Source organism: Bombus fervidus, chromosome 13, assembly GCF_041682495.2.
Source record: "Bombus fervidus isolate BK054 chromosome 13, iyBomFerv1, whole genome shotgun sequence".
Classification (NCBI taxonomy): Eukaryota; Metazoa; Arthropoda; class Insecta; order Hymenoptera; family Apidae; genus Bombus; species Bombus fervidus.
The window spans coordinates 4,729,942-4,756,925 of NC_091529.1; the positions used below are offsets into that span (position 1 = coordinate 4,729,942).

Consider the following 26,984-nt stretch of genomic DNA (forward strand, 5'->3'; position numbering starts at 1 on the left):
TAACCTCCCCGGCGCCTACTTGGCCTCGTCTGGCTGTTCGGCCAGCAGGCTGTCGCACGTTGGCGTACATCCGCTGGCCTGTCATCAGGCTGGGCTGTCCGGGCATCATACGGAGCAGCAGGTGCAACTAAGCCATGCTGCGGTGGCCGCCGCCGCAGCCTCCATGGGGATGGAATCCCCAGAGCTGGTCGCGGTGGCTCATTACCAGGCGCAACAGCTTCAGCGACAATTGTTGGCCGAGCAGTCGGGTTCGGGAACGATGCTACCACCCGCTGCTCAGCCTACTGGTGGAGGTTTGACGCAGTCGCTACAGCAGCCGCAGCAAGGTCAACTACAGGGCCAAGACTCGCTGCAACAGCTGATGCAACAGATCTTCTGTTTGCAACAAATCGAATACTTTTTCAATCAGCGTGTTCCCAAGTGATCGCGATCATCGCCGTTGTTGTCATCAGCGTCGCCATCGTTGTTGTCGTCAAAGGATAAGATGATAAGTCGTGACTTTGGAAGCGATCTGGAGCGATCGTGAGACACGAAGAACTCCGTTACCGATAGAGAGAAGTGGTGCGCTCGCGTTTGCTCCGAACCGTTACGAGCTTCTCAACGACGATCTTTCCTTGTGCTGTGAGCGTGATCGTCGAGAATCGCGCTGTTATATTCGAGGCTGAGAATGGACGCGCAATTCCGTTCGAGGTTTCCACATCTACAGATACATAGATACACACAAGCGTGCGCACGCATGCACGCGTGCCGTACACATACACACACACACACATATGTACATGGGAAGTATACATATACGTAAATATGTTTCCGTTGGTCGAGCCTCGAATGGAGAAGGGGAGGTGTGCGGTGTCTCTGAATTCGTGAAGCTGCCGAGGAAGCAAACGATCTTCGGTAGTCGAGCGTGTTCCACCTCGCGTGTTGCTGTCTGAACGGTCCGAGACACCGTTGCGAGAGACATGACAGTCTTTCGAGATTAAATACGGACCGTGTAGCGTGTGATAAAACATTATGTCAAAAAGAAACAAAATATATTAATGAAAAAAATTAAAATAGGGGGATGATTGACTGTCAGTGAAATCGTTATAAAGGAAGTGGCAGAAGAAGACGATACGATATGGGGAATAAAAAGAAACGATTAAGTTGAACGAGAACGGTACGCTGCGCACGGCAGAGACAATCGTTCGCTGTGGTGCGAGCTGTGAATGAATCTCTATCCGTCAACAGTATTGATATAATTAATAAAATAAATGAATATAAAATATTGTAAGAGATATATCGTAAGTACGTATTGTGCAAGCGTATGCGAGATAGGAGAGAGCGTGGTGTGATATATCGAATCGGAGGATGAGAGGATGTGGGTGTGTAAGAAACCGGATTACCACTTAGATTCGAAAGATTCTTAAGCGCGGAGCCCGATCGAACGCCAACGCACAGGCCCTGATTGTCCCTGTGTTGCAATCTTTCGAACGTTTTATCCTTTTATTGTTGCTTGCTCTGATACCGAGTACGAGGAAGAAAGGAAGGAAACGGAAAGCGTTTTCGCGCTCGTGAAACGATAAACACGAATGGAAAATGGCCGGTGTGCGATTTCCACTACGAACGTTCGAGCGATCGAGATTGACGTGTAGACGCTCGTCTCTCGAGGAAGTAACAGGGATTAGAGTAATTTTAGAACGTCTGAGGGCTGCACCGAAATCGGTTCTCGTTGCTATTCGAGCGTACTTTCTCGCTGTTTGACGTCGTTTATGATAATTTATCGGTTTATCGTACGATATACACAGCACAGCGCGTACCCACGTCCAATCACTGTGTGACCTTTACGGGATATAATATTTTTGATGAGTCGTCAGTAACATTTCCACGGTGTGCATGTGCTTATTTTGTTGCGCTGCAATCATTTCAGGGAACAGCGTGTTTGAAAACTAGCCGCGTGACAATCGTTACTTAATCACGATATAATGATTTTTCTTCCGTTTTCTCTTTCACGACAACGAGATACGCGTATATACACCTTTGAAAATGGGCGGCAAAGTAAAAGAGACAAAAATAAAAAAAAAAAATAAAATAAAAATAAAAAAACGAAGAAATAGAAGGAGCGAAACCTCTATATACACGGTACGATTGCGTACACTATGAATCATTCTAGCATAAAGTTCCTTGCGCGTTACGTTTGTACATGATATATGTTCCTCATTATATGCTTATACGTTTGTTCCTATTTTTGTATTACTCTTCGTGATTCGTTGTGTTCTCTTCCTTCGCTGTTAAGCTCGAGCCAATCATAACAGGGCATTATATCGACGATTTCACAAGCGTTTCTACTCGAATCCTCGTCACTATATAATCAACTTTTTCGAATAGTAATCGTGGTCGAACGCGTTTCCGAATTAAAACGTCCACGGTCTGTTCTTTTTTTCCCCTCCTTTTCTTCTTCTACTTCTTTTATTCACTGCTTCTCTAACTTCTTCTTCCCCCCTCCCTCACTCTTACTGCTTTTAACAAGCAGACCACGGACATTCACACACAATTTTCTTATTCTATCCCAAACTATCTGTCGTTGCGTTCAGTCATGGAAATTTACAGATGAGAATTAGTGTACCTAAAGAAAGATTCGAAGTTGTTCACGTGGTGTATCATAGTCGTTGCTTAGCGTACGATATGTTTACTTGTAAGAAAGAAACGTTAATCTAGTTGTCCGAGATTCGTAGCTATTTATTAAGTTTCTTTCTTTCTACTTAACTGGTGTCACCACGAGGACATGACGTTGGTACGAGCTTTGCTTGCGATTGCGATTCGATTTTATATCTCGATCTGATAGCACATCAAACACTTTGCGTCCATTATCGTTTGCAACAATCGTTCTCTTTTTATTCTTTTTTTCTTTTTTTTTTTTGTTCTCTCTTCGTTCATCATGAGAAACGTGGCACGATTCCTCTTGAAATCATTCGCTTCGATCTTGTCCATAGATCTCTCCTGGTTCATAAGTTTTGGATTTGAAGATTATTCGAGCGTCGAACGAGGCGTGATCGATGGACAAGCGATGCGAATCTATTATCCGACTTATGAATTCGGTATCTAATCAAGGAATTCATAAATATGGCGATGCAAATTATGAACGGAGGATCAAAGTTTTCGATTTATATTTGATTTGGAAAGCAAATTTAAACGAATTCGAGCCATTGTTGATGCGTTTATCGGTATTTCACTATAAGTGATAAACTGTACGGCTTTGTTAGCCAGCGAGATGGTTGAAGAATGTAACGCGGCCGTGTCACGATGAGTTTCACGATGATTAATTCACGTGAAACTTAATCGTGGTACATTGGGCTTCGTCTATGATCCATATCGACGGTTTACTCGTCAGCGGATGCTTCGAAAAAAAAAAAAAAAAAAAAATGCGAAAGATCGACGAAGGCAATAGGGATTAGGGAGAGGGCACGAACGTCGGCGTTTCATCACGTCCATGAACTCTGCGCTTTCGGGTTCCACTTGAGATACACGCGTCACCGGTTGCCGCAACGGTGGTCCGATGGCGGACGTTAGCGAAACTTTTCCGAAATATGTACAAAGTCATCGTAAACACGCGTCATGCACGATATACATGATCACACTATACACCGGAGAACGACACAGAACACGTTGCGCCCATACGGTCGTTCTCCTATTCTGTTCCGTTTGTTTGGAATGGAGAGAAAACGGCGCGGCGGCCATGTCCCGCGAAACTTTCACCTCTGCCAGAACGAGCCGTTCGCGTCGCGGTTGTCCCGCGAATATAGATATTTTGCTCTTTTGGTCATTCGGCTGTGCGATACGCTAGAGAACGTTCGAATGAAACAAGGCTTTGAGGTAGAGAAGAAAATAGCCGGTTGAGAAGAGAAGCGAGAGTGGACCGAGCGAGTAAAGAAACAGCTAGGCACGCGCATACCATACACACGTACACACACGTTCAGAGATCACACACTTACGACTACGAATCATTGAATTAGATAGCTAAGCTACGCGTGAAGCCAGTACTGTCCCACGGCGTGAAAGTGTGCGAAGGAACAGAAAAAGACGGGAATATAGAAAACGATCAGAGGAGAACGAAAACGGTGTGCGTTTCTTAATCAGAGAGTTCAGTATGCCTGATCTAATGCCTTCTCTAATACAGGCAAGTGAAATTATTAGGAGGGAAAACTGGTGTGTGCGAATGAAGGAGTGAGTGTGACTGCTTGGAAGACCGATAGGAAGAATGAAACTTGCGCGCGTTAAGTGTGAAAGAAGAGATTTGAGAGAGAGGGAGAGAGAGAGCAGGATTAAATGCAGCGGATTATTTCGACACGAGCATGCGGTGGGTTTTAGGATAAATGATCTATTGAAAAATGTTGTATATTATTACGAATTATAATGACACTATTATAATTAATTAATTAATTAATTAATTAATTATTATACCCTAATAACGTGAATTGAATTTAAAATAAAAAAAAAAAGCGGCAGAAACAGAAAACGAGAAGATCGAAAACATAGACAAGAACCGAAAGATATAACGTAATAGGAAGATGAAAAATAATAAAGAAACAAATTTTAATTGTTTGCAAAGCACACACTGCGCCGGAGAATAATAGCCCGAGGTTGTGAACGCAGTCCGATCAGATATTTAGCCTCGTCGTCGCACTCTGTCGGATTGTATGAATAAAGAAAACAGTAAAAAAAACAAAAGAAAGGGAGCGAGAAAAAGAAAAAAATCAAAAGGTCCAAGCGAGGAAGCATTCGCACACTGGCGAGGACCGTGAAGGACCGAATGCTTTGCCAACGAGAAGAGCATCGACCAACTTTCCAACGAAAACCATTTTCTTCTGTCGAGTTTCTCTCGCTTTCATACCGCGACCATTACACGCGAACCCTGTACATTCTTTAACTTTGTAAATTTTTCTGCTAGTAAACGAATTCGGATTTTACGTACGTGTGTACTGTTTCATTGAATCGTCCGTTGTCGTACTTTAGCTTCTCGCCAATTTGTTGCTCGCGTTTTGCGAATCGTGGCGATGCTTCGTTTAGAATGTACAAACGTAAAAAAGCCAGGACGTGGCGAGGATCGAGACGATTGCGCTTTTAGTCCGTTGTACCTTCCTTTCCTTTTGTAAAATAATATTCGTCGCGAGTCAGGGATCCAACCAAGATCTTCGCCATCTCCTGGCAACCTAGTTCGTTTGACCGAGTAACGAAATCATGCAACTTAGTTTCAAACGTTGCGTAAAAAGAAGGGACAGGACACGATGAGACGATTACCGTCGATTGTTAGCTTTTAACGATCCGATGAAAGTAAAATTCTTTGGAAGCGGATCTCGCACTGATTCGTAAAAAATTGGATGTTCCTTGTTGATTGATTCTTCTGCCTTTCTCGATGTAAAATTTTTCAGAACTAATTTTCTTTGTTTCGTTTCTATTACCAGAAGAAAAAAGAGGAGAAAATATTTCTACTATGTATTTTTTCGTAGTTTTAATTACGTTGTTTCGTTATAATTCATCTCTTAAGAAAACACTTATCGACAGAGCTCCTACGAATGAAACACCCAAATAGATGTTTCAATCTATTCTCTCGTTTCTCGAGTTGAAACCACATCCTGTCACTGAAACGCAACACTTCGTGATGTCTTCAGATTCGCGGAAGATTCCTTAGCCTGTAAAGAGTTCGTGAGAACCAGGACTCAAGACGTCGACCATTATCATTCGTGTTGTTAATTACCCGAAAGAGAAGACGATTTCTCGACAGAAAAAAGGATCGTTCCTTTCCGTCCACGGCAACACTAACACCTATACGGAAGATAATGAAAGCAAGACATCGGTCCTGAGTCAGAAAGGTCCCAAGTAGATTTTGGCTCAGGGATAGGAACAAAAATTACTCGAAAGCGTTATTTGCGGCCTTTGGACTGAGCAGCCGAACTGCAGACGGTAAAACCCTTCTTCCTTTCGCGAATCTTCTGAAATTCGAGCTGGGAAACAGAGAGGTAATCGACGAGATCGAACGCGCTCTTGGTGTGTCTGCTCCTCTAAATCCTATTTCCACTTTGCTCAATTATAGAAAAATTCGCAATTTTTCGTAAAACATTTTATAGACTCACAACAGAATAGACGATACCATCAATTTCATGGTATTTAAATCTTTTAAAAATTCTTCTCTACGTCTTAAACTTTCAGTTTGCTCGTACAGCTTTCATACTTTAGTCATCGATTGTTCCAACATTAAACGATCAATGTTTTATAAATTCACATAAACTTTTGCAGTTCGTTACATTTACTGCGTTTTACCAGGAGTATTTTCATATCACTGAGCTATTTTTAATACAGTATTATTATACTGTGCAATTTTTTTGCATCGAATCAAGAGATAAGATACAGACAATTATTTAAAAGTCACAAGCAAACTTGCTTCGTACTCTTTTACAATTATTCTCTACTTCCGTAGTTGGGCAGATACGTAACAAGTACATAATTATTTAAAAATAATCAGTTCAATATATAAATACGAAAATACACGAAGAGAAAGATACCACTCGTTTTCGTATTCAAATCGAATCTCATCTTTGTTCCAAGTTCAGAGGACCACCCTCTTGTTTCCCTTCCAATACTCTCGGAAAACAAGTCGAGCTTCTCCGTTTTGCTTTGCTATTTAAATTGCTTTTTAAATTCACGAACCTCGACGTGTTCTTCTTCTCATTAGTCCCTCGAATGTTTAAACCGACACGATGCTCGATTTTCGTATTTGATTCTCGCCACTAGTGGCAATTCGAATGGTACTCGAACTCCTTGTGTCTTGCTCCGTATCTTGTGTCACAAAGCAACGTTTGGAGAGTTAGGAATGAAAGTAGGATAATTCGTTGCTTTAAGTCTGTTTTATTTTTGCAAATTTTTATTTCTCCGGAGAATCGATATATCGATAGGTATTTATTGATCGAGGCTCGAGGGGTGAACGATGCGAGGAATGGTAAAAGAATGTTAAAAGAAGAGACGAAAAAGAAGGTGTATCGAACGTGTATATAAAGTAGAACGTCCACAAAGCGAGTGGACGAACGCCTGGGCAAGCCGTTTGTTCATCTGTAAATATCCTGTCCTCTGAATTTGGCGCTAATCCGTGCCTGTGTGGTCGGTGTAAACAATATTCAAGATTTTCACTTGATCAGCGCATCGGTCAATCGCTAATTACTGGACCAGTCTTGCGCGACGGATGTGCACCGATTATACTGTATAAAGGAAAGAAAGAAAAGTGAAACGAAGTAGCGAATTAGGGATGATTTAAAAAAAAAAAAGATGTGACCGTAAGAAATAATTAAACTTTAACCCTTAGTGGACATGGGCCAGCTCGGTATATTATATTAATATACATTCAAAGTTGGCCCATCGCCATGACCAATGGGATAATAAGGGAGAAAACAAGAATGAAAGAAAGAAACAAAAAAGAAAAAAATTGTCATCTAATTACATTTTTACGCACTCCAAATTTTTATCCTCGTCATTTGTATTATAGCGACATGTGTTTAAAGAAGAATCTACATTATATGTATGTAATCAAAATTGTAACTGATAAAACGTTAATAAAAAAATGATATTCGAATGGTTTAGAAACCTCCTCTTCAACCTGTTTGAAAATGGAAAATATTGGGAGACCGATAAAGGTAATGTAAGAGTTGTAAATTATTAAAAGAAAATTGGAGAAATTCATATTTTTCGTTTGTAAATTGCTAAGCCACTTTAATACGTGGCATGCTGCGTTTCGATTTTATGTTATACCCGCCGTGGTTAGGTCGGCAACTTCGATATGGAAACGAAACTACGCTCGGTAAATTTCAGTCGGTAACTTCGCTATTATTCCATTTTGCTTTCACAGATATAGTTTTACATATAAAATTATCATATTTCAAGCTTTACATAGACGATTTTTACAATAATATCGACTACAATTTTGATTTTGATATTTTATAAACATTGTACTTCGACGTATAATCGCGTTTAGAATATTAATAAATTATTTAAATTATTTTCAGACTTTTCTTCTAACTCACTGTCACTTTTTCATATTTCATTTTGGGTATTTAATCGCTAAGCAAGGAATTTCTTGCAAAAATGTTGATACTCTAAAAAGTTACCAGCAGATGGGAAGTGTAACACACGTCGATAACGTTTGAATTCATGTTTACAGTTTGTTGGTAAAGTCGAACGTATTTTTATTTAAACTAATTCACACAAAAGTTTTTCCAAACGTTCACTCTCTTTTTTTATTACATATTTAGGTATGTTACATTTCTTTCAAGCGGAGGTACAGTAAGAATTATAATCAACTTTTGTATTATTATTTTAATTAACGTCAGCTATAATAAGGAAACGTTCGTTTAAACGTACAGAGACGTTATAATAATATGCTCAAAATAATTGGCTATGGCGATACGAAATCCTTGGAAAAATTTGTCAAATATTTAACATTGAAGTTCTTGTCGAACAAATTATAACTTCTTAGTAAGCGATATTATCGTATAATAAATAGATACATACTTAGATTTAGTGTACGTTCGATGTATTATTCAACAGAAATAGATTCAAGTCGTATAGGTCGAGCATGTCTGACATACGTGTCACTCAGAAGCCATAGTAACCACCCTCGTATGTTGAAAAGTCGAGAAAAGTAACGAGTGGACCAAAAATACATGTACGTAAAATATTCAAAATATAATATTCATTGTAATACTTAGTGGATAAAACGAATCTTTAATTTCGTTTCACTTCTTTAATCGTATTCATAAAGAAATGAATTTGCGTAATGAGACTCCAAACGCAGTACTTTCAAAATTTGCATTGAAATTTGTAATTATGTATGCAATTTCATTGCAATAATGGAATTTATGGAAGTGAATTGCTTGTCTTTTGAAAATTGAACGTTAATCGCGTAAATGATAAACAAATTAAAAAATGTACAAGAGGTAGAGCTGATCAACTTGGCTTTTGAATGATAAATTGAGTTTCGAGAAAGAAACGAGGGATGCCGTAAGCTAATGAAATATCCATAATCGACGAATGATGGGAACACAACAGATGAGTTAATTGCGGATTAATAATGAACGGTGACGCACGATTTATTATACAGTAACAATCGTTCTGTTTTTATATACACGAGTCTACGAAGTTCAGCGCTGGACGATCTTCCATCTAAGTTTGGTCCGCTTCTAGGTGAAGAGCTCTCTGACTAAAATGAATTACAACAATCCATTCGATTCCGCAAACCTTGCTGGCCTTACTCTAAAAAGTAGTCTACGACGATAGCGGTATAAGATTCTGTACAATATTTACACTTAAAATGATACGTCGTTTCTCAAATCTATTTCTCATCAACATTTTTGATTTCTTGTAGAATTATCTTCGTAGAAGTATCTTCTTACAGTTCTCAATCCTTCAGTTCGTAATTTCAAGAACTACACAGTGGCCGCTTCAGCGCGTCAGAGAAACCAAAGTGGAAACTTAAAACAAGAAGATTGTTGGAATAGCAGAATCAACTGTAAAATCGAAATAAATGTTTACCACAGACGAAAATACTCGCGGATAAGCGTTCCAGGCGAAAATAAACACTCAGATTCTCAGGTAAGAGTTCACGATACTTCCTCCTTCGAAACTAACTATCAGAGAGCAACACAGTCAAATCCGACGTCTGACTTCTCGTCTCTGACGTCTCGCCAGGAGTGTCCGGAGTGTCAGGAGCCACTAGAGGCTCCGTTTGACACCTGTCTCCTCTTCTACAAGAACTCACGATCACCTTGGAACCGGTGCACAGTTTCTCAACTTGAACCGTCTTTCTCCAAGGTTGTGCACGCGTCGATTCACCACTGTTAGATTTTCTTCGTGTTGGAGAGGAACTTGCACGATTACGGCGACTTCCGACGAACAACAGACAGACTCGTCTCCAGACGTCGGTCTCCTTCTCTGGCGAAACTACCACCATGAGTCTTTCGTTCTCATCTTTTTGTTTGCTTCCGTTCTTCTTACTTTCTTCCTTCGTTTTATCCACGTTGCTTCTACACAGCTGTTCCACTTCGTTCGAAGATTTCTCCTCGGAGTTACGAACGGCCGAATCTCTGGCCAACAGTCGAGAAATCCGCGCGAGGAACGTGCTCGCCTCTGAGGACGCGTCCTTCTTTCTTCTCGGGGACGCGATGCTCTTCATCGTTTCGACGATCCTCCTTTTCAGCCACGAAATGTCCATAGATTGTACCTTCCGCACGGACGAACGTTCCCTTGCTGGCTCGTCGCTCGCGTTCGTCCCTTCGGAAACCGCGTGTAACTGATCCCTTGTGCTTGCCAGAATTTTCACGCGGCTGTTGCGTCGTTTGCTCAGGGAATACGTTACGAGCGCCTGCGGCATGAAACACACAATACGGTATTATATTTAAAGAAATGCTGATCGTTACGATTTAATTGGATTAAAGAACGCAACGCGAAATAATTTGTTTGCTACGACGGATTTAAATGATAATGAAACTTGACGAACAAATTCGCGTCACGAAAAAAAGAGAAAGGGGAAAGAGTATGTTCGTTAGAACGACGTTGGGGCGGAAAAAGTTTGCGGTTGCATTATCCGCCGGCAAGATCCCACGGGATATGGTTTATAATATAATTCGTGGCGGCGTCGCGTTACCGTCGCTACTTTAAACCTATCTCCGGATGAATTTCCGGCTGCTTTCGCGGCCGTCGCATCTCGGAAGTTGGCCAACTTGCGTGCAATTGAATTTACAATATATCTCGGTCGACACCTTCCTCCGCTTAATCACCATTTTATAACGCGATCGCGAGAATATTCCACCTCGTCCATTTATTTTCTGCTATACATTTTTTCTAATTTCCTAATGTCCATACAGTTCGGACAAATAATCGAAGGAATTCTTTTTTCCTGCAATCTTCGATTGAAATATTTCGGAAGGGCGTATGGGAAGGGTAAACTAAAAGTAACTACTGTTAATTAAATATCAAAGCTGATAATTTAGTTCAGTAAATTTTGATGTTTACCGTAGATTTTTCTTTTTTAATCATAAACACTCACGCGTTCGGATCGAAATTAAACGGAATAAAACAAACTGACTCATTGTTCGATCGTATTAAACGTTACAAAAATGTTCTTGCGCTTTTACGGGCAAACAGAACGAAAACATCGGTGTAATTGAATCGTTTTTCGCCGCGTGATGTTCGCAACATGTGTATGTATTTTCCAGGAGAACGAGATCGCGCAACTGTTCCTGGTGTTTTTTATGCGTATGTACAAATTTTAATTGACAAGACAGGTAATTGGCTTCGCGTGGGTATTCGATATGTCGACGATATATTTTGCCCCGGATACGCAACTGCATTATCCACGCGCTTTCGAGATCAATTTGTTTCAACTGTGAACACGAGAATATATTCTATCGTGAACTGCAATATTCTCGAATTTGAAAAAAATAATGAGAATAGCAAAGGCGTTAAAGTTAATACGACTCGAAAATTTGCGAATTGTTTGGACGTTTGGATACTCCTTTTCCAATTTTCTGACGTGTTTATCATGCGATCTGTTGCAAATAGCTTCCGATAATAAAAGAAGAAAAGAAAAAAACTAATCGTAGCGTAATAATTCAGCACTTGAAGTGGTCACCACTTCTAAGAAAACTCTACATCTGGTCTTTTTAGTTTTCTCAAGCACTGAAGCCATCGACAGCGTATAGACAAAAGACTGGGACGAAGACAGACCATGAACAGTAGACGACAATGGCTTCAGGGCTTTCAGTCATAGGGTAACACTGCCAGCGTGCGGATCTGGACCAGCTCAAATTATATTCCTACTTGTATTTACACTTCTGTATTAAAATATATTTTCTACGCGTTCCTTTGTTCGCACATCTAATAACCTCAACACAATCAATACGAAATCTTCAGATTTGGTGGAAGATCCACCGACTGGAAAATTATCACGTTCTCTTAGAAATGGTAAAAACAAGCAGGATACTTCGTCTGTTCGAATATAAAAATAAAACTAGACGAAAAATAGACGAATCGAAACTTACCACGATTAACAGCGAGACAACAACGGTTACTGCAACGATGTACCAGCGATTGATCATCCAGCGTTGAAAACTCGCTAGAGTAGCGTCCGACAAAAGTCTTCGTAGAGTTGCCAATGGTCCGCTTGGATCCACCTACAATAGAATTTCTATAATTAGAAAAGTAATCAGAGAGATATAGAGAGAAGATTCTTGTCCGAGTGACACGCGAGATTTTTTGATTTGAAAAACGTGTCGAAGGGTCGTGGAAAGTCTGAGCGGTGTATTACCTCTCGACATCTTTGGAAGACGTCGCAATAGCCATTGTAATCGTTGCACGGTGTGCCTGGCTTCGACAGCATATCAGGAATATCGTAAGGCGCTGAATTCCATGCGAACGATGATCTGTAAAGAGATGCACCTGCAATGACGTCTGGTTTGCTTGGTCGTTTTGATGTTTAGTCAACGACTCGTCTCTATTTTTTCGACTAAGCTTTCGTCGTGTAAAAAGGTAACGAAGAAAAGGATATGTAGGAAGGATTTTCGGTCGCAGGCAGGTTTTTACTCGTTGAAAGGAGTGTGAATCTTTATTTAAAAGTATTTGCATACCGTTGAATTTCTTATTATATTTACATGTCACTTTCTTGAGTCCAAGTTTATTAAATTTCGAATCACTGAATAATATTTCTATATGCCTGTAAAAATTTCATACCACGAAAATAAAATAGAACTTAGAGACAGAACAGAATAAAGTAGAATCTAGCAAAAAATCCTTCATTAGAAACTAAGGATATGTGCAAATACTTTTTGTAATCACTGTATGTATTTTATATACATAGTTAAATTCTTGCGAATGTTCATCGTCACAGGTTTCGTATTGGAAAAGCTCAACTCCGAAGTACCAAAATGAAACTGAAAATCGAATATAGTTATCACAAGGTCAAATCTCTTTAGTTGGAATTCTCTAGACACAGAGGAGGTAATTATTTCGAGGGTGAAAGTAGAGTTTCCCCCGTAGCAAAGTGAAACGAGTGACACGAACATTCGCGTGAAACCGCGTATTGTACAACGATCGTCTCTCACAGGCACGGTTGATCCTCTCCTGGCAATTTACAACAGAGTTCGCAGCTTTTGGTCGGGGGATCCACGGGCCCTGCGATGCACTGACAGGATTCCAAGCCGTAAGCCAGGCAAATGCTGCCGGTGCATTCCTGCAAGTAATGCAAGAGCCCGATAAAGTGTCAGCCTACGTGAATAAACCTCTAAATACGAGGTAATTTCCAGCAGGGTCACCGAAGATAGATAAGCTCGCGAATCGAACCTTGTTCTTCCGAATCGCATCTACACGATGCGCGGCGTCTTATCCTTTCTTCGTTGTTTGGCTCGTTGAACACGGTTTATACCGCAATACGGACTATCGTGTAAGTAATTTTTTAAGTTATGATCGCTGCGTTCGAATAGATTGCGTGTAATTGATACAGTAGTTTGCCACGTTGCGCGTTTGCCATAGCTTTATCGTGCTTTATTTATTTATTTAGTGTAATAAACGAGCTATGTCCTTTGAGAGCAATATAACAAATACAACGATAATAGAGTGCACGAAACAAAAGAAAATCCTCCAATGAAAAATAGATAGGTCGCGTGGGAGCATACATTACAAATAGGTTACGCAAGTTGATGTTGACGTGTCTGTGGGTCCGCATAAAAGGCTAATCAATTCATCGATTAACATAATCGAGATGGGATGAGGCTAGTTCGAAACTAGAAATAGTACGGCGAAGGAAACAATACGTAGACTGTTTAATTTAGCTTTATCTTTCGTTAATGTGTTGACTATATCGTAATAATCGCGTGATACGCAGACTATGGACATTTATGAATTTATAGGAAATTAGAAATTTCAATATTGCAGAGCGCACGTAATACGTAAAAACATATAAAACAATCAATGTATAGTATTTATTGTAATGTTCAATAGAAGAAATAAATTTATACTTAGATTCTACTTGTTTAATTTGAAAACACGACTTTTTCGTATCGTTTTGTTCAACCACGTTGAATTTTAGACATTTTTTGCATCTTTCCGTCAATTATTTCGGCAGGTAAAGTTGTGTCCTTTTAGATGGTTGCGTGACGGTAAGAACGGTCATTGTCGAGCAATGGCGAGAGGCAGCGCGGCACGGAAACAGCAAAGCAAATTGCAATCGACAGCCGGCCGCCCCCGTCTCGGCCTCTCTCGCTCGTTATTGTACTTGCAGATTAGAAAGCCTGTATTTCGGGAGTATCGATTCGTAGCTGCCGATGCGTACCGTCGAACTGTTGCACGTGTGCGGCTGAAACGCATTTTCCGCTTGGCTGACTATAATCGAATGTTTCTACTCGAACCTACAACTAGAGGAAATAACCTTGCGTCGTTATCACCGCTGTCCACTGTTCGCTTCCTCGTACGAAGAAGAAAATGGCTTCTGATCCATGGATAATTTCGATCATTTCACATCTTTTCGATATGTATCTTCATAAAATTAATTCTCTTAGAAAAATTCACTTGCGGGCTAATTTATATCCTCCACTCAGTTTAATTTCTATTCGATCGAGGAAATTTCACGATTTCTCGATAGCTTTGTCTCGACGAGTGGGCACAAGAAGATTGATAATTTCGATATTCTCCGTGCAGAATTTAATATTCTTAGAAAAACTTGGAAGATAATCTATGTTCTCCACTGGATTTAATTTTGATTCTTGGCGGATTCTCGAGATTTCTTCACACCTTTGTCACGACGAATGAATGTAAAAAGATAAGACGGCTTGCTATCAATGAATAATTCCAATAACTTCAAACTATTTCGACATCTTCGCCGTAGAAGTAATTTTGTTAAAAAAATTCACTTGCGAGTTGATCTATATTCTCCACGCAGTTTAACTTCCATATGTTCAGATGAATTTCGAGATTTCCTGATACCTTTGATTTATATTCATTCGTCGAACGATACCTTCGATGGATGAATAATTTCGATCCCTTCGATGTTCTTCTCTCCTGAAATTAATTTCATTAGGAAGAATAAAAAATTCACTCGAAATCTAATTCGTATTCTTCACGCGGTTTAACTCCGACCCGATCGACAAAGTCGGGGGATGAGTCTCAAGATTTCTTAACAGATGAATGTGCTACCGTGGGCTGAAGGGTATTTCATTGCGGGTGTGCGTGCGCACGGCAGCCGGAGCCTTAAATCTACCCTCGAGACTCGAAGCGCGCTCGTGGAGAAAGAGGAAGCTACGCGTAAGAAAACGCGTACATTTCGAGATCACTCCCTCGTGGATTCTTCCCTCTTCTTCCAGAAACAGAACCAATCGTGAGCTTCCTACATGCGAGCAGAGTTTTGCTGGTTTCGGTTTTCGAAGATCCACGGATTTTCTCGCGCTCCCAAAGTCTACGACTAATGGAAATTTCAATGCAAATCTTATCAAAGGAAAGTAGCGGAAGGATTCGGTGCAAAGATATTGTGTTTCAAGGACCGTCTACATGTTCCTTTTCACTATTCTGGCTTTTTTAACGTCTTCTGTATATGGTCTTTTGTCACAGAGAAAATGGTGTTATTAATTTCACAGTACTGGTAGCAGGTACCATTTAATGGTTTTGCAGATGACTTGTGTAAACCCATCAATATGAAAGGTTTCATCGAGTTTTGTGAATATTGTAACGATAGTTCGAGGCAATGTATACATATTTAGAGAAGTCATCTACACAAAGCTATAGCGTGTTATTTTTAATCAGTCTCGAAAAACGGTTCAGTTTCTTTTTGGTAGTATCTACATGTCCCTTCTCACGATTCTGGCTTTTTTAACGTCTTCTGTATATGGTCTTTTGTCACAGAGAAAATGGTGTTATTAATTTCACAGTATTGGTAGCAGGTACCATTTAATGGTTTTGTAGATGACTTGTGTAAACCCATCAATATGAAAGGTTTCATCGAGTTTTGTGAATATTGTAACGATAGTTCGAGGCAATGTATACATATTTAGAAGTGTGCGTGTTATTTTTAATCAGTCTCGAAAAACGGTTCGGTTTTGTTTTTGCTGATATCTGTTGTGTAACTTTAGCATCGTGTGTACCATGTAGTCTTCCTCTGGTTCCTATTACGAACGAGAAAATGGCAAGCAGTCTCCAATGAATAAGTAACTAGACAAGCAGCTAGTTTCGCGCTAGGAAATCGTAAATTTCCGCGTAATTTCGGTCACCATCGTCCGCTGCAACGGACTCATTTTCGTCACGAGGATAATTTAGACGAAACACGATCGTATTTCGCGATATAGCGGCACTTCGCTTTCGCCTCGGTTTCGCGCTGCTTGATCATCTGCGATCATAAAGCTCAGCGTCATGACGTGTTTCAACACCAATAGAGTGCGACAGGCAAAGTTATTGTGGATTTTCATGCTCTGTAAACTTCAATTTATATATCCCTGTGTTCGTAAATGTTAAGACACTTTTTAAAGGAATGAGATGAATCTAAAAAGACACTTGCTGAAATTGTTGTTGCTATTATTATTTCGGTTAGATCTGTGAGCAATGAAAGTTACGTATATTCTATGTTATAATCAGAGTCTCATAAATAATGAAATTAAAATTGTTTCTGCGACTTCGCATCTTCATAGACACTACTAGACAATTGGAAGCCACACAGAGATTTGCTTCACTCACTAAATGACATAACGAGTAATAGGAATATTTTCTATCTCTCTCATATATATATATAAAGATGTTCCGAAAAGAGACAGAAATTCACCAGAAGATAAAGGAGCGGCACGTAACAAGAGAGCAGACGGAAACGTCTAGACTCACCCCCATGTAGCAGACGAATTCCTCGTTGCATATGGTCTTGTTGGGCTTGTTGATGGATGGCGGGCACTGGGGACCACGGCCGTCGCAAAAGCTCGCGTCCCTGCAACCGTTGTCGTCCCTGCACTTATCGCCGTTGCGCAGAGTACAGCCGGATGTGCAACAAGGGCCCTGGAAACAACCACCGAGAGATGAACGACACTGTCCTGTAACGGAAGATGGAAGCAACCAGCGAAAAAGAAAGAGAGTAGGACGCCGTGTATACCGTGTCCAGTTGGAAACGTGGCACGCGCTCGATCGTTTTTTAGGTCGTCTGAAAATATGACGAAGCTGTTTGTACGATGGATGTGTCAAAGGAGAACGCTTTCATTGTGAACCTTTCAAGGTCTGTATCAGGTATTGTCCACGCTAAGTTTCGGCAGCTTGAAAGCTCCTCTGTTTCCTTTTGCCAGACTATACACGTTGTCGCCACGGTATATACGGTATATATCTGAGCAGTATGCATTAGCATGTACGGTCCTTTCTATGTGTATCCAGGAACACCGAGTGTATAGAAAGAAAGGTTTTTGGGAAACGGAGAATGGTATTTCCTGCGATATATTGCGAGAAAGGGAAGTTTCACGTGATTGTTTATGGCGGATGACTGCATTTTAAGCGCTAGATATGCGTGGGAAGGATATTTCTGAGGCTAAAATAATGAAAAAAGCGTTCAAGGTTACGTGGAATATTTGTCTAGTTTGTATGCTTTGGTTAAAGAAACGGTAAAAAGAACGGTATGGAAAAAGTGAGACACATTTCCCATAATGATGAATATTCCATCATTCCGTCGTTATTGTAATAATAACACAAGAATTCTATCGTATCGAAATTTCTACAACGTTACAACTTGAGAAACAGTGGAAAATCCGTACGATTAAATGGAGCAGAACGACGAAACGGAAGCGACAACCAAACGCGCGTTATCAGCAGCAATTTCCTAACGAGTGATGACAATTTTATAATTGCCGATCGTCGGCTGTCCCTTTTTCCGATCGAAAATTCATGATTCACCGTCCCGTCTGCTGCAACGTACGGCATGACGTTGTTTTTTAAACGGATCCGCGGCGATATTCAGCGACTCGTGCGCGGGTTATCGGGCCCTGCCGCTTTGTCGCTCGTTAATTTATTTCGCCGCGCGTGTCGATGATAATGCGCGGTTTACTGGAACGCGTTCCACTCCGGGGGGTATTGTGCGAGACCAGGAACAATATCTCGATTTTTCGAGCGATTTTCTGGACAGAACAATGGGCAACATTGTAGTGCGCACCAGAGAATTCGGGGCAACGCAATATCAAGACTGTTTTTTTTTCTCTTTATCTCTCTCCCACTCTCTCGCCTTATTTCCGTTATTTTTTATTTTTTTTTCTTTTTTTTTTGTTTGTTTTCCTATTTCTCCGTAATTTGCGCTTCTTTGTTCTCGTTTTTTTTTCCTTTTTGGAAGTGGGATTATTCATTTCCAGTAACCATTTCGACCGTGAATTTTTTTTATTTTTAATTCATTTTGTATAATTACACAGAACTCATTGTCATCTCTTCTTTTTCCGTTGTTTTCATACTGGAAATTTCTTTTCCAATTTTTTAAATTGCGCCATACATTGCTCTGTGTCTACAACACGCTTTCGACGAAGGTAATGAAAATTCACTGAAAAAATGCAATTGGCGCTTGAAATCCATCCGTGTTGGAACTCGAACCATGGTTTCACAGTAATCAAGCACCCTATCGATTACGCTATCATGGCCGCTGGGATTGAATTGCCATTTTTCATATGAAAAGGCCCTTGATAACACAGTTGGTTACTATGTATGACGGTGTCATTCTCGTGACACATGAAAAAATCCCTGATACCTGAACGCGTATTTTCACTCGTAACGTATCGAATCACAAATTCTAACCGTAATGCGATAATATTCATTATTATTAGCTTACTATAGCTTCATATTTGCAACAAGCTCATAAATCTACTCTGTTTCGTACGTTTGAATGCACGATTAAGCTTATAACTATTACATTACTCAGTGACGTGTGGTATGTACCAATTTTAACAAATAAACTGCAATTAACCGGTGAATAATTAGCAATCAATGCGTGCATCGAGAATATGCTCGAAGTTTGGTTACAAAACCGCTAATATGCGAATAGAACGCTATCGACTCTTTGGTTCTTTTTCATTTTAGCGGTCTGTTTATTTTCTATTTATTTGTTTAACAATGAGAACGTTTCTTCTAACGTTATTCGAATTTGCATGCATTAATCTATTGTATACGTGTCGCTGTATTGAAAATCCACTTTTGCCAGAACACACACGTGACAATGAATATTTATGAAATTTAGGGAACAACGGGCAAAGTTTCAGAGTTTGGTCCCGAGGTGATACGTGCAAATACGTCGAAGAAATATTCGGGAAGACGAGGGTGCGAACAGTCCGCGAAACCGTGATTTTACGCTCGAGAAACTTTCTCCCTGATTTTCTTTCTGTTCCGTGATCCACTCTAGACGATAAATATTCAAGTAATTCGACAATCTCGTGGCATCGATCTGTACGGTAAGGTAAAAGTTAAAGGGCATTCGAATCTTTATCTTCGATAAATTCAGAAATATTTCTAATAGTTTTTATTGAAATGAAAGTTGTTTCGCGAAACGGCTACTGTTAATTTAACGTCATTGGATTACATTCTTCGGGGCTATGTATGTTTTCCATCATTCGCTAGAAAATGATAAATATTAGGAAGATTGCTTATGTTGAAATCGTTGAGGTTTTTTTGACCCGTTGTTGAAATTCTCCAGCTGCGCGTTTCAAGATATTACGAAAGCATTTGGCGATTAAAGACGTTGTCTGCGAGAAGGGTCGTGATTCTCGTTCTTACCAGCAACTTGCGAGCCCTCCATCTGCGAAATTGCTGTATCTGCCTCGCAATTACATCCAAACTACTCATGTACGTGTGAGAAAATTGAATAGCGACGGGTTTTTTAAAAAATTGCAATCCAGTAAAATCCAGTTAGAAATTAAAACCGCTGGAAACATTAAATAATTTTTTACCTTTTCTTTTTTTTTTTAATGAAATTGAAAATGGCAAGCCAATTAATAGCAATATTTGTTAATTGAGACATATCCTGGAAAACGTTGTATCGAGTAAATTGCTTTCAAAGTCATTATTATGTCATCTGCCTAACGTAACATGCGTACATTCCACTTAGGATTCTAACTCAATACGCAGGAACTCTAATTCTAGTAACACCTTTCACTTCACGTGGAAGGTTCGCGAAATTCCAATAAACGAATCTAATAACATTCTTGCTACAATCTACCACTGTAGAAGTTAGCTTCTTGTATCGAGGAACTGGTCCGCGTCGGAAGACACTGCAAGAGAGGAATAGAGACAGGGAATTTCGTAGCGTGACAATTTTCGGTTTAATTAAATCGGCGAACGAAAGAGGTTCGTCGGATGCTGAACGGGGAAACGTTTAAACGAATCGAATGATTTTCGCTTAACGTGCAGATAAGAACGATCCACGGTTTGAATATCTGATAGAAGGATACCCGTGGGACCGGCAGCCGATGCTTGGAAAATAAGGTTCCTCGGTCTGATACGTTTTCCGGTTCAACGAATTGGCACGGAAAGCAGCGGAAGGAATTCGATGCTGATGCAAGTGGATGTATTCTCGATCTATGCATATATCAAAAAAATAAATAACCCGATGGAAAAGTGCATTCAGTCTATAAGAATATTACTGTCGAGCGAAAATCCGGTCCTGCGTGCGGCTCTCTCTCTCTCTCTCTCTCTCTCTCTCTCTCTCTATCTATCTATCTATCTCTTCTAATAACACGTCACTTTTTGGATCCACTTGTTCATAGAAAAAATTCATCATAAATTTTTATGGGTAATTATTTAGAATAGGTACACCTTACTGATTTCGATGATCTTTAAATATATCATGAAGGTATTTCCGAGTAAGTAAACAACACATTTTTAGCTTTGCGACCAAGTAGAAAGAATTTTCGTACTGACGACGAGTTTAAAAATTACTTCCCTGTAAGTGTAGAAAATTTAACTTCTCATGTTCGTTCCCTGTAGTTTTCACGCGTTGTTGTTGTTGTTGTTGTTGCTGCTGTTGCTGCTGCTGTTGCTGTTGTTGTTGTTGTTGTTGTTGTTGTTGTTAATAGTATCCCTATCTCTTATTTATTTCCTCTTTACGTAATTTAGCATATCAAAGTGAAGCGAAGTATACGAAGGAGAAAAGAAAACGAAAAAGAGAACGTCGGGAAGATTGCGGAAGATTCGAGGAAGATTCGCCAATTACAGATTCGAAAAGATTTTCAATTTCCCTTAAGGGTCGACGGCGTTTAATCACGCCTTTATATCAGGATCCAAGAGAAAGCATGCTTCATTCCAAGTTGGCGATTAACGTTTTCAATCAGAGAAGGATAAGACTTATCTCTAAACGGCTGCGAAGCTGCAATTCCCAAGAAGATTTAGGATTGCTTTAATGCCTCGACCGCGCGGTCGACGTCAAGAGTCTTGCCCTTTATTTAGACCCGCGTCTATCTTGGGTATTCTTAATTACGAGCGATAAGATGTATCGTCGAACGCTCAGAGAGCCTCGTTCCCATAAGGGTTACAATTTTGAGAAGATTGAGAATAAGCCTTGAAATTTAAATTGCTCGAGAAATCTACTAGGCGATCGCTTAATCAACCCTCCTTTTATTTCAGTCCATGTTTACGTAATCGTACATCCTGTTAATTAGTCTTATCAGCTGTGTCATAACTTTGGCGAAGTTTCGTAGACGATACTGATACAAGATTCCTACGAGAGATTCTGAAAGTTCGCTTAAAAAGATTAAGACTCAACTTCGAACTTTTCTTAGACCCGCGTTAAACCGTTTATGATTCATTTTATTCGTATTATAAGGATTCTCTGCGATATTTTTTATTTACGATTCTCGAATGAATTATTCAAAGTCCGAAAGTATAGCAGAATTCTAAAGAAAAGATCTAGATACTTGTTTAGTTCATACGAGACGTATTTTAATTGTAAAATTACGGGCGAATCGATTTATTAAAGTGAAGATTAGTGAGATGAAATTGTCAAATCTTCATTATTAACTATCGTGAATAAAATATTGGTATGATGATTTTATATGAGTTTAGATTTGGGACACGAGTAAAAATAGGAACATAAATTTATTATTTGATGAAGATTTAAGACGTACATTCCTCCTTAATCTAAGGGTACTAAAAAATAAAACGTCTTTTAGCCAGTAATTTTAATTAGGCAATTTAATTTGCATGTAATCTATTGATTCTGTACAAACAATAATGCTTCTGAAGTAGTCATGTTTAATTAATAATTTATTATTAATTCATACACTCTTATCAAACTAAATCATAGTGTTTGAATATTTACGAAGCAAAAGTAGTTTAGAAGCTAAAATTATTTGCGGCGTAAAGTCCGAATTTACTTTGTACACACACACAGATCTACACGGACCTGTATAGTGAACATGTAATAACGAAAATCAAGCAGCCCTCTTGGTTGGAACCTTACGTTCACGTTGAGTCTTGGTCTTCGCGAATCGAGACGTAATAACACAGACTGAAACGAATCAATTTATCGAATTTCAATACTTCAATAGCAAGAATTCCTTACTCGACGGAGGCGGATGGTGCGACAATGGCGGGAAATCACGAAACTCCGTCCTCAAGTAATTGCCGCTGCGGATGTAGCAAAATGTTGCGGCTAACGAAGCGAAGAATTATTCGAATCATCCCTGATGGAATTCATCCGGTTCGACATAGCTGTATAGAAACATTTGGTGACCAGACCAAATCACTTATCCTTTGATATTTGCCATGTAAATAATCGCATTGCGTACAGGTTGTTAAATGAGAACCGCAGATTTAGAAACAATTTCCCATTTGTGAACCAGCAGAATCGAAATGTCAATTGAGTCTTTCATACAGATACGTATAATGGCTACAAAAAGTTGCACGTATTTTCCAATAAAACGTTTTTTTTTTTTTTTTTGGTAGTGTAGTCATACGAAAATACTACCAAATGATGTTAAATTAAATATGCTTCGACTAAATCAATTAGTATGCAAGTGCTATAATAGGTACAATATTTTTTGTAGCCATCGTACATTCATAAGAAACGTTTAACGTGAAAAATTAGTATCCCAATGGATCGGTATATCGTTCGTCTTAAAATAACTCTTCGATCGATCGGGGAGAATTTTCCACGATGTTCAACTATATAGAGCAAATCAAAAAGCGTTTGACCTTTTTCGCGAATAAAGGGCTCGAGATAGGATCTGTCCCGCGTTCTTGCGAGTTAATGCGGAATATTGGCGAGCGAAGGACGCAAAACAGAGAGATCGCCGAGGGGGTGAATATTCACCGATATTCTCGACGGTGTCGCGTTCTTTCCGTGATGGCATTAAGGATAAGAGATTGCGATCCCGCGAGATGTTCTTCTCTCGGAAAATGAACCACGTATAGGTGTCACGATTGAAACGCAAATATAAGCGCGGCTATGCACGTGTGTCTGCTTGGCTGTGTGCAACAGCAAAACCCCGTCTCGTGAAAATAGAACGCGGGGGATTCGTTTTACCGAAGGAAGTCACATTACCACTCCGTGTTTGAAGGATCGAATCTCCCGAGATAGCTAGATCGTTTCTCGACATTCAACGCTTGCATCGTATATTCATTAAAGTGCTCTCGAGAATAACGATGACGCTGTCTCTCCCCATGATATACAATGATGACGACCATTTGCAAGCGTCTGTGGATCAACACAAACATTCGAAATATTTTGTGAAATAATAAGTTATTTATTGTTACTAGAATTCGCTTGCATTTTTTAAAGGTTTAATTTTAAAGCCTTCAAACATGAGTATAAATGAATATGAAACTATCTAGAAACTTTAAAGAGACTAACGATTATCGCTCCGATATTCTAAAAATACTTTGCCTTCCTAATCGTGCTATAATTTTGGTCAACGAAGATCTCAAGCTTATTTTCTTCTTTCTTCCTTACCGAAATAAGATGTCTAAAACATCTGAAAACGAACACTGATCATCTTAATCCGGCTATTAATAATTTCGAGCTTTAGAATCGCCATCGAAAATAATGTACCCTTCCCATCTTACGAGCTGTACGTGTTTCCATCCCCGCAAACATGCTCCTTCTGCTTTATCTTTCTAGTACCTGGTTGTTTTCCTTTGCCTCCACTATTTATCTTTCTTCTTGTTCCGTCCCCTGTTTTCTTTCCTCGCTAGCAGCTCGTTTCCAGCACTTTTTCTCACCCTCCGCTCCACTCGTTCTCTCATCAGTCTCGACCCTGCACCTCCTTCGTTATCTTTCTCAATTTTTTCTTCACCATTCTTATTCCACCCCTGCTGCCAACCTCTCAGCTCTTACGCTTAATGTCCACAGTTTGCTTGGTTCTTCCAGCACCTTGCTTCATCCTTTTTCCACCTCTTTGCCTCTTGTTTATCGTTCTCGTCGTTCAACCTGGCCGAGGAACGGGGAAAGACGTCGTCCATTCGTCTACGTCTTCACGCTTTACGAATCTACGTGTTTTGCATCCGGCACTTTTCTCCCGCGATGCACCTAATGCATCGACTTCCGCGAACGTTGCTTGCAAGGATGTTTTGCTATTTCTTTTTTTCACCGGTTCACGCTTCTGCTCTTTTTACTTTTCAGTCACGCCTATGTCATCCCGGTGGTGGCACCGATCGTGATCGTTCTTCTCGGTTTGTCCTGTTTCTTTGGTTTATCATACGCTACGGCTGCCGCTAGAAGCCATCGCGAACGTGAGGCGTGATGCTATCGCGATAAAAACAATCTCCGCGCAGCACCAGTTTAGGAGCCATAGTGCCTTTTTTAGTAGCTATAACTTATAAAAATCCTCGAGTAATTGCACTCGATTGTCCGGGAAGAATCACGGGACAGGCCCGCAGTTGATTCTCGGGACATAATGGCGAGCCAGTGGAACAGGAACAGAGGTGAATACATCAGAAACGAAGTATTTTAAAATTACAGTCTATTCACAGTCTCTACGCGCATAATTAGTAGCGAAGGGCATGAAAAAGAGGCGATAAAACGCGGCAATTGCCAAGTCGGTCGAACAATGCCATTGTAATTATTTTTCAGCATTGAAAACCTCGTTACCAGCATTTCGGACTTTGCAAGTTCGTGCATTAATTAGTACGTAGGCAACGTACCGCGGATGAAACAAAGAAGGAAAAAGCACCATCAAGCGGATGAAAAAAAAAAAAAAAAGAAAAAGGAGGAGCGAGGGAAGTGAACCGATATCGATGTTCATCCACGAAATTTCGAAAGAACGATCTACTAACTCTGGAATCAAACGTTTCCTCTCGTACAATATAGCAAGATTAATTGTTTTTGGTTCGCAGAGAGTTTCCCATTCGTGCTTCGCCGAGGCTTCCTAGCCGATAGCAGCCTCCTCGATTTCAGTTTGATTAATTAGTCCCGTTTTCCGGGATACTACGAGCGCGGCGGTGAATGCGCCAGTGTACGCCAGGATGACGCCATCATCGTCTACGACGACGTCGGACGATAGGGTCGACCAACATTGAAAATTAAACCTCATCAACGGTGTGTATTTGCACCTTGTCGACAATAACGCCGAGCATATCCAGAAACCAGGGGAGACCCAGAGGCTTGGAACATACCTGGAAACTAATTCTCTTCTCTCTTACTTTCTCCAACTTCGCAAGCTCTCTCTCTTATGACCGTCCGTGATCAGTAAGTTTCTTCGAGCGCGAAGAATCGTACATGTACGAGATTGTAGTTTCCAACACGACCCGCCGTCATCTAGAAAAGTGCTCGTTCTCGCTGTGCTCCTGGAAAATGGCCTTGTATTCACAGCCAGTATTGTGTTGGTTTTATCGGTCGGTATATATACTCAATCTTTTGACTAGTTCCTTTCTCTTTTGTTCCTCGTGTTACTTTCTTTGGTCTTAAGTGGTTGAACAGATTTTTTTTAGACACATAATGTCATTTAGATTGTTGAAAATTTTTGTTCTTACGTCGACTATATTTTTTATCATTACATTTTTATACTTCTTTGTCGAATTCTCTTGTTACGTTCTTTGTTCTTTGATAATTTCATCGGTTTTTGATTCGTTAAAATTTGTTGATATTATATAGTTAATAGTTTTTGTTATTACATTCTTTATGCTACTTTGTTCTATGCTACTTTCTGCTCTGTAATGCATCTCTATATATAATAGATTATTCTAATAATTTTTCTTATCTTCATGAAACAATAACTTACTTAGTTTGCATCTTGCAGTAATGTTAAGTTTCTACAACTTTTACGAATCGTTTCACTGCTTCACCCTTAATGTGTTAATATACATAGATTATAAATGGACAAATATCCGTGGCCCATAATTTTATTAACTTCCATTAACTTCCCATTAATTTCCTGCATTCTCTCGTAATTTCATATCCCAAAGTTCGTCCACTAAACCTGACAAAATGATCGTGGGTAAGTAACAATATCCAGCTTCGTGTTTCACCGCTTCCAGGGTCGATTTTGTGCGTGGGACCGCCCGAAACCCCCGAAGGAACGTCGAACTTCATGGTTGCATAAATTATGACCGTCTCGATTTCGAATGCGCCGGATTTCCTGTACTCATTATCGTTGGCTCAACGTTTAATCACCCAACGCATGCCTGGTATAGAGGATCCAAGTTGCTCGGTTCGTTGGAACAAACGATCGGCATTGGTTGGATTAACGTGGAGTTGGAGGTTCGCGCGCGGGGACGAGACGCGTGTAACGGCACGTTTCGCGTTTAATTACGGCTTTAGTGTATCATTAATAAACATCGATACGTCCGTACCGCATAGCCTGTCGCGTAACGTGCCTCGTGCCTCGTTATTAATTAGCGACGTTACACGTAAGAGGATTGAGAACGAACGCGTTCAGCTTCTATTTTATTTCGAGAATCATCCATTACAGGCTTCTGTCGGATACAGGGGGAAAAATGATGTAGGTTACCTCGGAGAAAAATGATGGCTTTCGCTGTGGATAATTAAGAGGTCA

At 40.0% G+C, this 26,984-nt stretch overlaps 2 protein-coding genes across 4 annotated transcripts in view; one reads left to right on the forward strand and one right to left on the reverse strand.

Moving 5' to 3' along the window:
- The first annotated feature begins 131 nt into the window (after positions 1-131).
- Positions 132-4,943, forward strand: LOC141445873 (uncharacterized). The gene has a single exon (XM_074112022.1). It carries the CDS (start codon positions 164-166, stop codon positions 422-424), a length of 261 nt encoding a protein of 86 aa, XP_073968123.1. The 5' UTR covers positions 132-163; the 3' UTR covers positions 425-4,943.
- A 1,909-nt stretch (positions 4,944-6,852) lies between these two features.
- Positions 6,853-26,984, reverse strand: part of LOC139993585 (disintegrin and metalloproteinase domain-containing protein 10) — a 160,922-nt gene continuing 140,790 nt past the window's right edge. For 2 of the 3 annotated variants that reach the window (XM_072015458.1, XM_072015456.1), the window contains 5 exons: positions 16,873-17,040; positions 13,119-13,246; positions 12,326-12,440; positions 12,060-12,191; positions 6,853-10,381 (listed from right to left, as the gene is read on the reverse strand). In XM_072015458.1, the coding sequence (XP_071871559.1) occupies positions 9,644-10,381; positions 12,060-12,191; positions 12,326-12,440; positions 13,119-13,246; positions 16,873-17,040 (1,281 nt within the window). In that variant the 3' untranslated portion in view covers positions 6,853-9,643. The remainder of the gene's footprint in view (positions 10,382-12,059; positions 12,192-12,325; positions 12,441-13,118; positions 13,247-16,872; positions 17,041-26,984) is intronic. The other variant, XM_072015457.1, reaches the window with a different exon arrangement.